The 15,981-nt window shown below is 39.4% G+C and overlaps 1 protein-coding gene across 4 annotated transcripts in view; it reads left to right on the plus strand.

Annotated features, from left to right (window-relative positions):
* insrr.L (insulin receptor related receptor L homeolog) overlaps positions 1–15,981 on the plus strand; it is a 39,207-nt gene that overhangs the window by 17,614 nt on the left and 5,612 nt on the right. For 2 of the 4 annotated variants that reach the window (XM_018228758.2, XM_018228759.2), the window contains exons 3-17: positions 1,141–1,450; positions 2,286–2,428; positions 2,616–2,760; positions 3,150–3,358; positions 3,547–3,673; positions 4,199–4,434; positions 7,414–7,581; positions 9,422–9,611; positions 10,063–10,104; positions 11,077–11,351; positions 12,145–12,281; positions 12,413–12,581; positions 12,673–12,781; positions 15,073–15,143; positions 15,585–15,814. In XM_018228758.2, coding sequence (XP_018084247.1) covers positions 1,141–1,450; positions 2,286–2,428; positions 2,616–2,760; positions 3,150–3,358; positions 3,547–3,673; positions 4,199–4,434; positions 7,414–7,581; positions 9,422–9,611; positions 10,063–10,104; positions 11,077–11,351; positions 12,145–12,281; positions 12,413–12,581; positions 12,673–12,781; positions 15,073–15,143; positions 15,585–15,814 — 2,561 coding nt within the window. 4 annotated transcript variants of the gene reach the window in all.

Consider the following 15,981-nt stretch of genomic DNA (forward strand, 5'->3'; position numbering starts at 1 on the left):
GTAAATTAAAATGAGACCTTATAATCTCCTATCTAATCTATATCGTTCTGGCTGTATCTTTATTTCTAGCTCTATGTTACAGCTTTCTGTCCATTTATTTCTCTGTATTTAGCATCTATATATCTACTAACCTATCCTGTTCGTCTACTTATCTATCTATTCTCTCTAGATAGATATGGACTAATTAAGATTACTTTTTTCTGGGCTATTTGGGGCTGGTAGTTTATTTGGTTTCCCTTTGCCCATTGAAGGATGTGAAATAAGGCCAAAACATCTGATTTCTGAAAAAAATATTTTGTTTTTAATTGGGTATTTTTAAAGAAAATTTATATTTCATGAAATGAGTAGTTTGTCTTGAATTTAAAAGGATAATTAAAGCCTAAAACAAAAATATTGCTAGAAATGCTTTATTTTATATACTGTGCATATTGTCTCAGTTTAGGTTGTCAACATTTTCTGTTGCTGAAAGTCTGGGCAGGGGGTGGAGCAGGTGATGGCAGGGGTGAAGCTGATGAGGTTAGTGGTGAGATGATGTTTATGGGGTGGGCATGTGCCATTAGGTGGAGGGGTTGTAACATTGTAGCTGGTGATTGGCTGACCGCCGTATCAGTCATATCAGGATTCCACATTTGTCAGTTTTGAATGGGGCAGTCTTTATGAAACTGGACAGGTCATAATCTTAGTTCCGGGCCAGAGGTTTAGCAGCCTTATAACCGTAATGATCCATACCTTTAAAGTTGTCTTTGAGATATTTACTGAAATATCTCATTCTAAGAAGCGGCATAACTTTCGCTGTCTTCTAGTGATATAACCATTACAGTGTTTGACCCACCAGAAGTTTCCATGGGCTTCTCTCAGGCCTGGATAAAGTTGTGTACTAGTGTTGCATAGCTCACATTGAGCTCATTTTTGCTCTTTTGTCCACAGGCAACCTTTCAAAGAACAAACATCTTCCCTGAAACTTTAATATGTATTATAGAGCTCTTTTTGGAGTCATGTTTGGGTGCCTTTCCTCCATAATAACCAGTGGAGGCCATCGAATCTAAATCAGTTATCTACAAATTGGTTCAATGCTAGTTCTTTACTTGTAGTCCATGTTAGGTATTTTGGTTGACTGACCTAATGTTTTTGTTTTCCTAGTGTGCAATTGTGGTAAAGATATTGCATGCTCCAACACTGGCGAATGTTGTCACTCTGAGTGCCTGGGTGGCTGTAACAAGGCCGATGATCCCCGTGCCTGCGTGGCGTGCCGTAACTTCTACATTGATGATCAGTGCCTTGCCTCTTGCCCGCGTGGAACATATGAGTATGAAGGTTGGCGCTGCATTAAAAAGGCTTACTGCAGCAACCTGCGCAAGGAGTCTGAGAACTCTCAGGAGTCTACCAAGTTTGTCATCTTTGAAAACCGGTGCCTGTCTGAGTGCCCACCAGGGTACACAAGGAATGATAGGTGTGTGTGTCTGTATATATACTTATTTACATAGCTAGCTTCAAGTTCTGGCAGTCGCAACCACTAAAAATAATACCTGTCACATTTTTACTAGGACTTGCCCGAAGTGTGACCAAAATAGACAGAGCAAACAATCGTAATAGATTAGCAAACATCTCATCACTTAGAAGGCATTTCTGCAACTGTTTACTGCATGTACTATTAGTGCTATGAACAATGAAATGCCAATGGAATAATTTATTGGGTACTCCCAAAGACCCAAGGGACTGACTAGTGTTAACTGCTTCTTAGTCTTGGAGCAATTCAACATAGGGTTCTAGCCTTACTCTGTACAAGGTCCCCAACCATTACATAGGCTGGTGATGGAACCTACCTGCAACAGCTCTGGATTCACTGGTCCACCCTCTCAAGTATTAGGAGGGTACTAGGGGCCATATACTGCATTCTCCAGGAGTAGGATCACATGTGATCTAACACTCACAAACAGGGTAGCCTGACAAAAGGTGCTATTTTCTAAGGAAAGTACTTATCAAGCAGGTAAGTTCCTTCTCAGAAATAGGGCCTCCTTCCTGCTGGGGGGGGGTACTAGTTTATGGGCCATTGACACAGGTAGCTATCAAAGTAAAGGAAACGTGTAATAACGCCACAAAACTCAACCATGCATGTTTATCCCTTGTCCTTCCCAATATAATATTAACACATAGTAGCAAGGCCTTCATAGAAACATTATGTAATTGTGTTGTAAATGAACATCAGTAAGATGCCTCAAATATTTATTTACATGTTCTGTCCAGTTAAGCCAGCCATGAGTTGCATCTCCATCTTTCTTCTGCAGCATCCTTTGCCATAAGTGTGTGGGACTCTGTCCGAAGACGTGTAAAAGTGGGAACAAAGTTATCGACTCCCTTGAAGCAGCAAGAGAGCTGACTGGTTGCACTTACATCGAGGGAAACTTGATTCTTAACATTCGCAGAGGATGTACGCATAACTCATGTTATATTTCACTTGGTCCAAGGCCATCCAGGAAAGCAAATGAAATTTAAACTAGTATTTACCTTAAGTGGCCTTTAGAACTTCTCCATATTCTGGAGGTCTACACAAAAGAATCATTACTCTTCTATTATTATTGATTTCAAATATAATTAAGCATTTCTTCTGTTTTCAGACAACCTGGCTTCTGAGTTGCAAAAATGCATGGGGCTCATTGAAACCATCACTGGCTTTCTGAAGATCAAACACTCCTTTGCTCTTGTATCTCTATCCTTCTTTAAAAACCTGAAGCTGATCCGAGGTGACACCATGGTTGATGGGTAAGAGACTGTAGGGTAGCCATGGTCCTCTATGATTGGCCTTAAAACAGAAAACACAAGATATAGGTTTCAATGTGTAGTGGTGTGTCTGTGCTAGCTCAGATTCATGGAGTGTTTTAGAAATGTTTGAACCTGATGGGCTTGGATTTGGTGAAAAAAAGGATGGGCTTTGGATCGCCAAAGAGAACGCCACATATATTAAGTAGAAAGATGTTTGAAAGAGTGGTGTTCTTGTGCCACGTTGGTAACTGCCTGCTGACTGGGTTGTATGTTTTGTGAAACTGATGTTTGCATTCTCTGAATAATATAGACATTGTTTAAAGGAGCATTATGTATTTAATTCAATCTTTAATAATGAATGGCATTGTACACTCTCCTTTTGTTCCCAGGAATTACACTTTGTATGTCTTGGACAATCAAAACCTTCAGCAGCTTTGGACTCCTGGGAGCCTTTCCATCCCTGTTGGAAAACTGTATTTTGCTTTCAACCCAAAGTTGTGCCTGTCTGAGATCTACCACATGGAAGAGATCACGGGAACCAGGGGAAGACAGAATAAAGCTGATATCAATCCACGCACCAATGGAGATCGGGCTTCCTGTGAGTCGTTACCTAAACCAACTCTTTCTATTCCTTCCATTGACTTTGCTATCCACTAAGGGAGATTTCTTTGAAGATCTCCTTTATTTTAGATAATAGCAGGACCTATATGAACATTCAAATGTAGTTGTTCTTTTTGACCCCATTCAAATGATTAATCGAGAACATTCTGGACTTTTCTGTTGTAGGCAACAGTCACACTCTGCGTTTTGTCAGCAACTGGACAGAAGCTGATCGGATCAACCTAAAATGGGAACGTTATCAGCCTCCTGACTACCGTGACCTGCTGAGCTTTGTCGTACACTACAAAGAATCGTAAGTCATCATCAAGTATCAACTGAGGGATATAGTTATTGTTGTGGAACTTCAAGTAATTCTCACTGATTGTATCTGAATTCACTTCCCAGAAGGGAAAACACATTTCTCTTGTCTTCACAATGGCAACCAGGGCAGTCATGTGATCATCCATAACTATTACATACAAGTATCCTTTTATCTTCTAGGTGATAAAAAGGCATCATTCCTTTGTATGACCCTATCTGTTGTATTTGCCACTACAACCTTTTCCACAACACAAGGCAAAACAATCATTATCATTTCTTTGTAAAGCACCAGCAAGTTACAAAGTGCTTTACATTGATTAATAACAAACAGGGGTATTGCATTAACTTACAAACACGAGTTACAGAATAAAAGTAGAACCAGAAGACTCTGAATACAAGAGCTTACAGTCTAAAGAATAAACTTATAATAAATCATTTGACTTGTAAAGACTTAGATATTATTTTTCTTTAGCATTGTCTATTATATCCATAAAAACCAAAGTGTTGTTTGTGCTAGACCGTTCCAGAATATAACAGAATACCTGGGACAAGATGCATGTGGAGCCAACAGTTGGAATGTAGTAGATGTGGAGCTGCCTCTAAACAACGAGCAAGAGCCCGGCGTTACCCTGACAAACCTCAAACCATGGGTTCAATATGCCATATATGTTCGAGCCATCACTCTAAGCACAGAAGAAGGACGGCACTTTGGGGCACAAAGTGATGTTGTTTATATTCGAACAAAACCAGCAGGTAGGGAAAGAAAACAAAATATCTTGAAACATAAAATGCCCAGTGATAATATGATTTTGTACTTTATAAAAGCCAGTTATATTGACAATGTCTATGTTGACAATGCCAGTTATATCCACAATTTCTATGTGGAAATGTGTCAACTGGGCTGCCATTTTGTATTGTATTCTACACCTTCTGAATAAGATGCTTGCTTCCACCAGGCTAACTTAATCGCTTCTACCAGACTAACTTAGAGCATGACCAATGAGTATTTTTACAAATAAATCTTTGGACAACTTTTTATACAGAATAATAAAGTTCCAATTTACAGTTCCTGTATCAGGGTGTAGATATATTACACTTTTCTGGAATGTTTAAGCATAGTTTACATGACCTTATCTAATAGTTAGATAGAAAGTCTGTGTTCAGCTGAGGTGGTCACTGGAGAACATTTTGTAAAGTAAGACTGTGCAACCTATGGGATTGAGCTACAGTTCCCAGCCTCGGTTTGTCAGGTTTACTCACAAGTGTTTCTGTCAACATTTAGCCCTACTGCTGCCATGGTGCTTTACTATATCTACTGTCCCTTAAGGTGGCCATACACGGATAGATCCGCTCGTTTGGCGATGTCGCCAAACGAGCGGATCTCCCTCCGATATGCCCACCTTGAGGTGGGCAATATCGGGCTGATCCGATCGTGGGCCCTAGGGCCCAACGATCGGATCCTTCACGTTCGCAAACGGGCGGTCGGATTGCGGGACCGCATCAACGAACAGATGCGGCCGCGATCCGACGGGATTTTTAACCCCATCCGATCGAGATCTGGCCGACTTTCGTCCAGATCTCGATCGGGGAAGCCCGTCGGGGGCCCCCATACACGGGCCAATAAGCTGCCGACTCGGTCTGTCGGCAGCTTTTATCGGCCCGTGTATGGCCACCTTTAGTCTTCTTGCCTGGGACTCCCAGCAATTCTAGGAACCAAAAGATATATTGTAGGGGGGTTTGTACAACAATTGTGGCAAACTTGATTTTCACCGTGTAGTAGAGGACGGGCAATGAATCCGATATATAGTTTGACAGATTGTACAGTAGGTGTCAGTGAATGTAAGACTGGAGACATCCATATAGCAGTAGTTCAAGCTCTGCTTTGTAGTCCACCATGGTAACAGATACCTGAAAACCTTGCTGTATCACTTACCCTGCTGTACTTCCAATTGTACACCCCAAATCTCAACCTTGTTGACATAGGGAAACAAATACTCCCATACATCACCCTTAATAGTATTCAAGATATATTCCATCATTATCTATGTGCCTCCCAAGTTCCTATGAAGAACATCTGCCCCTGTTAACTTCTGAGAGATATTTAAAGCTGGTATTTTTTTGCTCTAAACGGCATGGAGCACAGTTTGTCCGACTGAATTATACTGTGAATTATACTGAGTTGGCTATTGATCCAGGGTTGTTGGTTTTTAAATTGTTTTGGGTAAAATGAATTCTTCTCCATGCACCTTAAACATATACACATGTTATCCCACATTGGCCTGGGTTTATTTATATTAATGGATGGGAGATGTTTTATTGCTTACCCTATCAAGATGAAAATATATATCACTCCAATGAAAAGGATCCTCCTCTGTGAGCAAATTTTTGTCATGACAAAAGAGCCAGAATGCCTGCTTGGCTTTATGGAGCAATAATTGGTCTTCTAATTATATCATATTAAAGGGGCACTGTTGTTTTAAACTGCAATACGATCCACACCCTCATTATAACCTCCCTTTAAGTGATAACATTCCTGTTATGCAGTGGAAGAATATTTCCTCTCTTGTGAGAAGTGGAATAATCAATACAGATGAGAGGCGAGTAGTTGTGGAAAGCTCAATAAACACATGAAGTGATAATGAAGGGTGTGATTGCCAAATGCAGGGTGCAATTTAGGACATGGCAAACTATAAATAGATAAAGTACTGTAGCAGGCATCCAGACATGGGATAGTTTACATAAAAACAAAAGCCAATAAATTATATTATGGGTAGGACACAGAGTAGAATCGAGCTATCTGCCTTTGCTTGGATACAAAAATTATGTAGAGCAGACTTCATCTGAGATGATCTTTTCTTCATTTTCCAAACCAATCATCTCCTGTGATACTATTTAAGATGGCTCCATCATGCCTTTGAATAATCTGTCTAAGGTGTTTAAGCCTTTACACATATGGATTTAGACTGTGTAAGGCAATCGCAACAGTGGTTCTTCATGATGGTGGCCCAATACCATGTTTCATTGGACCATTGGATGACCGTACACTTTTGTCACAGTGGTTCCATCTCATGGCCAGGCTTTGAGATATACACTATTTTTACGGTTCCCATAAACTGGCAGACCTTGGCTGCTAACCTGGTCTCTCTTTATAATTTTCCTCTGCGGTCAATATCTGCCTGGGTGTTCACATATCAATCAGATGGAGTGGAAAATTCCACTGCCCAAGAGTGTTAATGTAATCTGTCTATTTTGGCTTTGCATGGGTCCACCAGATGGAGTAGAAAGTCCCACTGCACAAGAATGTGAATATAATCTGTTTATTATGGCTTTGCATGGGTCCACCATGTAATCATCTTGACCTGATTAAGAAGAACCAAATATTCAGTTCTGCTTAATCCGACCAAACCACTACTTTTTATCTGTATTGCCCTTACATGACTGGCATTTTACCAGGTATGCTGGAAAATATTGGATGGCGACTCTATTTGCAACATTCCATGCGTCATCTGTAGATTAGAATGACAAGTCAAAATGACCCTACAGCTGCTAAAAGACTTTCACACTCCTGTAAATTCATTATACAATGTTTTTCTGCTGTCAATGCAAAGACCTATTCTAGCTAGTCATTGACACCAGTTATGGAAACAATTGAAGCAAAAGTTCAGAGAAACCATATGTTCCCCCAAATATGTATTTCTTTAAAAAAAAACTGCATTCTTCTCATTACTGCAGCTCCTACTGTCCCTCAGGATGTCATGATCATGTCCAACTCTTCCTCACACCTGATCGTTCGATGGAAGCCACCAACTCAGCGCAATGGTAACCTCACCTACTACTTGGTACTGTGGCAGCAGATGATGGAGGATAGGGAACTTTACCTGAACAACTATTGTACAAAAGGTCAGTAACATTACCAAACAGCCCACTTTTTTAAATTAGGCAAGAGTGCTCTTCCAGAAAAAATGACACCAGCTGGTGTCTCGGTTAGCTTTATCCCTCCAGGATAGGTTTGCTTTTAAATGAATAAATAGCCTTTTAATAACACTGCTTAGGCTCAGCTAGATTAAATGAAGGAACTGAAGTAGACTATGGTCTGTTTCCTGATCTCGCTCTGGGCCTCAGATCTGGGATAAAAGAAAAGGAAGGTGGTGAGGTTCTCTGGCGATTAGTTCCTTAATGAAGCACGTGTGAATAATGATTACAATTTTTACAAAAAAAAAAAAACCCAGAGAAAAAGGAAAACTATGTTTGATTGCTGTTAAATAAACCTTTAGATGTCCTGGAGCCCATATCACTCCTGGCCTGTTCCATATTGCTACTGGTCACTAAATTGACTGGGGAACATGATTGGTGCTATGGTGGAATCTCCTGTTTGTTTCCAAAACCATTGCCTGATATCTAGAAAGTAATTTAAATGCCAGTTTGACAACCAAGAACTGTCTACTGCCTTCATCATACCGAGCTGTAACTTTTATGGTGACATTCCCATCTGGAATTTCAAAATAGTGGCTGAACCTTATCCATGTGTTATCAAGGGATATGACCCTATTTCGTCTTCAAAGTGCCCAAGTTTCTCCTGGTTAGACACACTGCACAACAAAGTACTAATAGTCTAGATCAAGGGTCCCCAACCTTTTGACTATTTGATAGCACCTATGTGAACTGGCAGCCTACAGGATGTTCTACTTGGCAGTACAACTGGTTTTTAGTCAACCAAAATGTTCTTCCAAGCCAGGAATTCAAAAAAAAGTACCTGCTTTGAGGCCACTGAACGTAACATCGTAGGGGTTCTCACTAGTCTAGATGGAGAGCCCTTTGGAACCCTAATAGACGCTGTATAATACTATGACTACCTTTAATCTAATGCAATATTATATCTGTGCCAATCTGAGTTCCTAACATAGATTGCAAGGCTACTATGGGCTCATAATAATCAGCATATAATATATCACTAGTTTGTCACTTTCCTGCAAAGCAAGTTTTGTACCCTGGAATAGAGGCTCTTGTCTGTTTCCAAAATAATAGGGGCCTCTTTAGAGCAAATACATGCTAAGAACACTTTGAAAAATCCAAGAGAAGTCGTGACTTATGGGTTGGAGCTCTTGTGCCATGATTACAATTGAAACATAAGGTTTCAAGTTTAGATGCCTAAACAAATCCACCTTTCAGCTGTTGTGTTTCCATTTGCCTTGAACAGCCCCTTCGTGCATAACAGCAACAGACCAAGATGACATAGCATGGAGTGATAATTATAATAGGTTTACCTATCAACATGCATTTTTACCCCACCCACCCTGAAACCAAATGGTTTTAGAGCAATGATTGTTGGGCATTTCAGTTCAAGCCCCCCTTGAGGGCCTAAACCTTGATCAGGTTCAACTTCATCTCATAACAAGTTTACACATTGGCGTATCACTCATTTAGCCATAGCTCCAAGGATATATAGGGCAACAAATACTTTATTGACATTCAAGCTGGACATTTTTAGGGTTTTGTAGGACACTAAATGAGCACTCCTCCCAAATCTCCTCCAAACTATACTTAAGGCTTGGCTCCCCACCAGAGCTACAGGCCCTCCCAGTGGGGACAGACCACAATTTGGCAACACATATTAGAAATATGGAAAGCAAATATTGGCTCATACCCCGTGCAGTCCAGTTTGCTACTACTAATAACAATAGCTATTTTTATTTGCTGATGGTTACACTTTCAGGTCTTTTACAAAAACTCTTTCCTGTAGGTCTGAAGTTGCCAACCAGCAGTGCCGACACCAGATTTGATAATGATGATAATGGCAATCAAGATCCCAACCAGGACAACGAAGATAAGTGTTGCCCATGTCAGAAGGATGGTATACATCCCGACATGGATGAAAGCTCTTTTCAGAAAAAGTTTGAGAACTTCCTGCGGAACACTATCTTCATTCCAAAGTAAGTGCTGGTGATTTTTTTTCCTTCAAATCTTATATTCTGCTGTATCCAGGAAGCAAAATATCAGCTGAAATTCCGTGTCCATGAAAAACGCACCACCGTGGAAAGTTGCCTTAGTAATATTAAGCTCTGAAAACAGAAGAAACTTTCCCAATTTTGAGTGTGTGTCATGGTAGATATTTCCTAAGGAGGGGCACAAGGCCACGATCTCAAGGCTAATATGTTGGACACCTTCACTTGAAGTTTAAAGTCCTAATCCCATCAAAAAAACATCCTACTGCCCCCTTTAATGCTCAAAAAGAGATGACCAAAACTTGAATTCAGATGCAAGAGAATTCACCAATGAGAGTGGTAAAGGCAGTTTCTCAACATTGTCTAAGTCCCCTTTAGGTGTCATATTCTGTAGCCCCCCAGGGTTATGTTTATAATTTGTATATGTATTTGATTATAGGCCTCCCTGGAAAGTGACATTAATCAACAAGGAGAATCAGAGGTGAGACAGATATTTCATATTAAGTGGCCTTAACCCTTTTTTCTTGTGGCATGTCCATTCATCGTTGACCACAACAGAAATGGTTAAACCCACTGGTTAATGGCTTGCTTCTGCCAAATTCCATATGCTGCTTTTCTGCTTCTGGCCTTGCTGCTCTGGTGTTTGTTCAAAGACAAGCTCTATACAACAGATAGATGGTGCTTTAAAATATATCCAGTGGCATAACTAGAAGTAGCCGTTGGGCACACATCTAAATCATCTAAATCACTTCTTCCAACATTGGAGAAGACCATTTGTTTCACACTATTGTGGAATTGTCCATCAGTGGGGTCCTTGGAGGTGGCACCGTTGACAGTCCCTTGTAGCAGAATTACTTGGAAATTATGGGGAAAAAGATTTGACGCCAGCTGTATATCTAGAATTAAAATATAACAATTTCTTTATGAGCCTGTTTCGTCTTTGTGAGACACCATGCTGCGCTTGATTGCAATGAATTTGAATGGTTTTTGCTTAGCTTCGCTTTCCGGGAACGCTGTATGTTATCTCAATTTTTCTCCCTGCTTCATATCTGATGTTGTTTTCTAGGGGTTATTATCCTGAGCTTTTCTGGATTCTTAAATTCTACTCAATAACCTTTGTACAATGGTTCTAAAAATGGTCTTGGGTGGAAAGAACCATAAGTTTAAGTAGTTAGCATACTTTGTATTACTTAACATTATTTATTCCTTACATTATTTCTCTTTCTCACTTTTACATTTCTATTCACTGCAGTTACTGTATGTCTAACCAATGTCACTCAAAACCCTTCTTGGGCCTATTATTTATTTCAATGAAACCTTGGACAAATCCTTGGATGAATTATTGGAACCCTGAAAAACTCAGTTTGGTTACTTATGCTTTCACCCCTTTAACATAATACAAATCTCCCTGTTCCTTGTTAACCAACAACCATCCTCTGCTCCAACATTCCAGGCCTCCAAAGACACGGAGAGATGTATCAGGAATGACTCATGAAGTTCTAGGCAACACTTCCCTTCCAGAAGGAACTGTGAGCCATACCATCAATCACACAGGGGTCGATACAAAACCCTACTCCTATAAAGACAAGGTCTTTCGAGATAGAATGGTTATTTCAAACCTAAGACACTTCACTGAGTATCGGATAGATATCCATGCCTGTAACCATGCAGCAGACATTGTTGGGTGCAGCGCAGCCACCTTTGTTTTTGCCAGGACCATGCAGGACCGTATGTATTTTATTATATTTTCTACTTTTAACTGATCTAAATCAATAGTTGAAATATCTTTTTTAATCTCTTTATTTATTCTTCTTGTAAAGGGACATTTTAAATTTCACTTTCCCATATTCCTGAGCTACTAGCTAAAATTCAGTTACCTTTGGTATTGTGCAGAAGGAAGGTCCATGACTGGACAAAACCACCACCTTTATAAAGAAGGTCTCTTCCAAAGCTGTTTCTAGAAATGGAAAGGGAATAAAAGATGTAAATAATATACATTTAAGATAATTCTATAGAGAAGGTGTTAAGGTTGATGAAAATGGGCTGGTGAAGTGGTTTGTTTGTAATGTGGAATGGAGATGTTATCCAGGTAAAACATCTACCATGGTGCCCAACCAATATTTGAATAATATTTTGATCTGTCATGGGATCTTACCCATTAAGTGTTCTGTTATACTGCCATAACTTTGTAGTTACAGTACTGATATTATGGAAAATACCTCATCTGAGGCATGAAATATGGTATCCACTAGTCTGATATCCCTAAACAATATATTTTATTAGTTGCCTAACTGTGGGGCTACTAGGGGACCCAATGCCTTTGCTTAAGGAAGGTGAAGCATATAGACCAGCTAAGATGGGATTTGGGGAGAATTTTTTTTGTTGTCCAAGAAGTTTTAACTAGCTGCTTCAACTAATGCTGCCTGTCAGGTTAATCTATTTTGTGGACATGGAATGACTGTCAACTTTTCTTAACCTAACCCTAGATGACTGAGAATTTTTTTTTTTAAATTCCAAATAGCTCTCGCTGATAACATAATTGGGAATATCACTTGGGAAGTCACAGTGAAAAATACTATCTTGATGAAGTGGGAAGAACCAGAAAAACCCAACGGGCTAATCCTAAAATATGAGATTAAGTACAAACGTGATCATGAGGTAAGAACTAGGAACCCCAATTACCTGCCAGGCACTTGAAGGCAGAAGATTCCTTCACACTTGAATACTAAACTGGTAAATTGGGAACATGGCTTCTGCTTTCATGCGTTTAATCTGTTCCCTCTTCTTAGGAAGGGCCTGCAACTGTGGTGTGTGTGTCCCGCCAAAAATTCCAGACAAATAAAGGCGTCTATCTCACGTTGCTGCAACCTGGAAATTATTCTGCTCGTATCAGAGCCACCTCGTTGGCTGGGAATGGATCTTGGACAGAACCAGTTGTATTTTTCATTCTTGGTCCCGGTACGTTGGTTAACCCTGGCACCCTAAAAGTTCTCAATTTATTTTTTATGTCTTTGCCTGTAATTGATGGATTTATTTTCTTTTTTTGAAGCAGAAGAACAATTTGAAAACTTGTATTTGCTCCTCAAAATCATGCCCATTATTCTTTTGGTGTTCATTGCATTGCTGGCCGTATTCATCTTCTTTTACAATAAAAAAGGGTAAGTATGAGGCATCCTGTTATACAACCCCTCGTGGACACTTAACTTAATATAAAATGTTCTTAGCGTTTCTTATTTACATCAGCGTAACGGACCAGCCACGAAAGCTGTGAAAAGTAAATTTTGGTTAAAAATTCCTCAAATTGTTTATTTGGTTTATTTAACTACAAGCTATAGTTTTTATGTGCATTACCATTAGGTGATTGTATATTGTCATAGTGTTTTCATGAAAATATTTTGCAACCCCAAGTAAATTCTTGGAATTTTCAGGAATTTACGGCAGCATAGGATGTTATTCCTGAATTTAAATAGTTGTTATTATTATTATGTTCTTTAAGAAGCTATAGATTCAGATTTCTGGGTTCAGTCTCGCCCACGTTACCCAGCAAAGGGTTAAAAAGCGTGTACGTGTCAATTCAGAACTCCATAAAGCACCATCAATCAATTATGAAGTGAAAACAAACAAGGGCTGTTTATTCTAAGAGAGCCTTAGTTTTCTGAAAATAAAAGGGACTCGTTTGCCAGATGGAGAGGAAGGTACAGAGAAATGCCATGTCTCTAGCAAAGACCGGTCTGGACAGGCTTTGTCATTGCAGGATGGGTATCTGTGTATTCCAACTATCAGCTTGTTTTTGTGCATTGCTCTGTCTCCTGCTCATTTGGCCCAACCCAATGCCGCCTTTGAACCCGCACATCCTCTTTATAAATATTAACGATCATAATAATGTGGTTGTTAATAGGAACTGGAATGCTTCTCTGGATTTTGGTCTTCAGCCAATTTGGTATTGTACTTTGGGACAACAATTTCAGTAATGATTTTATTTATTATTTTATTGCACTTTATGTGATTGTAAGGCCTTGGTTGTGAACATTGTGAAAATTTTAAATATTTGCAATTGTTTTGACTTTCTTGTTGAGTTGCAGACAGTCTGGTTTGGGAAGTCTTTGAATTCTCTACATTCCATATACCAGGACCTATGAAAGGGGAACTAAACCATGTACATATATCTATATTATAGGTTTAGCTCCCCTTTCATAGGTCCAGTGTTTGAAATGTGGAGAATTTAAAGACTTCCCAAGTATGTATTGTATATATTTTTGGGTCAACAGAATAATTGTATATATTGCATACAATATACAACAATAGTCCCAATGTCTATAGGTTCTGCAAATTGTTCTTTCATCTTCCCTTATGGTCTTGTTGTTCTGATGTTACGAGAAATGTCGTATTCAAATTTATGGATAATATAATATATATTGTCACTCGTCTATCGATATGATTATAGGGATATATGATTCTCACCCACAATGAGTAAGTCTCTCTTGGATTTAAAGAAATACTTACTCAAATCGAGCCAGGCCCCGAAGTTCCCCCTGGGCCTGACTTGAACCATTCAGATTCACTCAGGATATTACCCAGACAGCTTTATTTGAGATATACATTAATACAGAGTAATATAATACAGAGTATTAAATAATAACTCATACGTCCTGAAAGCTCATGAAGACGTGGAGGGAACAATTAGCAATACAACAGATGACCATTTTAACCATTTCTTCTTCCATGGGGCTGATCCAGTGACATCCAATCATCATTCTTGTTTTAGCATAACTGTGTCACTATTTCCATCTCAGGGACAGACTCACAGGCTCAGTACAAAAGCCAAATAAGGTTCATCTACTGTGTCAGCACAGTGTCCAGAATGGTATCTATGCTGTAGTTTCTGAAACTATATATGTCTTTCTTGGCCTTGCACTATCAATACTTGTGACATGAGACAACAGATGTATTCCTTGTTCTGTGCAAACATTCTACATTCTAATAACAGAATGGCCTTTAACCCTCGAGCTTCTTCTACAACACAGCAATTCTGTACTAGTGTCATGTTCTATAATCTTTGTTCTTTGATAATAACCACTTGTGGCTTAAATCTAAAACCCTGATATCTACACTCCTTACAAGAAGGCTTCATGGTGTATAGCAATGGGGTTTAATGGGAGTGACCAAAACTTAATGACGCTAAAAAGTGGTTCAATATAAAAAACAGGAAATGCAGCAATATTGCAACTTCCTTAGTTAGCTCATAACTGGTGCAAGTTGACATATCATTTCGTTATCATTTCACTTACCAAGGCATTTTCTAATTCGATACAGACAGGTCATGATCCAGTCTGGTGCCTAGGGCAGCACCAGATGAAGATACAGCCCTGGGTAGACACCAACCACATCAGTAGAATGTTCACAGTTATTGGATAGATATATATTGACATCCTGTTTTTTTCTCTAACAGAAACAACAATGGATTCCCCAATGGAACATTATATGCTTCTGTTAATCCAGAGTATTTCAGTGCTTCTGACAGTAAGTTCTGAATTTTTGCTCTTATGGACATTCCTTTTTGTGGTCGCCACTAAAAATGACCATGGTTGTAAAAACTGTACGATAAAAATTTTATTGGCTACCACCGCTTCTCTGAAGTTAATGCTGATGGCTTGTAATATTAATCTTGCTTAAGATGCCATTGTCTTGCTGGTTGTCCACAAGATAGTACCATCTCATGTGGCTGCGACTAAATCATAATTGACTATTTATTACAATGGTTTCAGCACTGTGAAAACTATTCCATGATCAGCCAAACAGGCCCATAGAAGGAATACCATTGCTATACCATAGGTTGTAACAATACAGTGGCCCTTTATCTAGATGCAAAGTGTCAGGCTAATGGTGTTGCTATGTAACAAAATGCAATATGGTGGTTTATTCATGTATGCAAGATGTGACTAGATGTCTTGTGTACAACAGTGTATGTTGCAGATGAATGGGAGTTTCCAAGAGAGAACATCACTATCATGAAGGAACTGGGCCAAGGCTCTTTTGGAATGGTTTATGAGGGTGTTGCCAAGGACATTGACAAGAACGAACCTACAACCCGAGTGGCCTTGAAAACCGTAAATGAACTGGCAACAATGAGGGAGCGCATTGAGTTCTTGAATGAAGCATCTGTAATGAAAGCATTTCTGTGCCACCATGTGGTAAGTTTGGGAGACCTACATACATATGTGGACAATGTGATAACATTTTCTAGTAACTCATGTAACCTACCCATATTAACTAAGGAACTCAAGAAATGTGAAGACTGCCAATGAGTAAGGTAACAGAAAGAGACCACAGTCAATAGGTGTTGACTGATTCTCTTCCT

The sequence above is a fragment of the Xenopus laevis genome, chromosome 8L, assembly GCF_017654675.1.
Source record: "Xenopus laevis strain J_2021 chromosome 8L, Xenopus_laevis_v10.1, whole genome shotgun sequence".
NCBI classification, from domain to species: Eukaryota; Metazoa; Chordata; class Amphibia; order Anura; family Pipidae; genus Xenopus; species Xenopus laevis.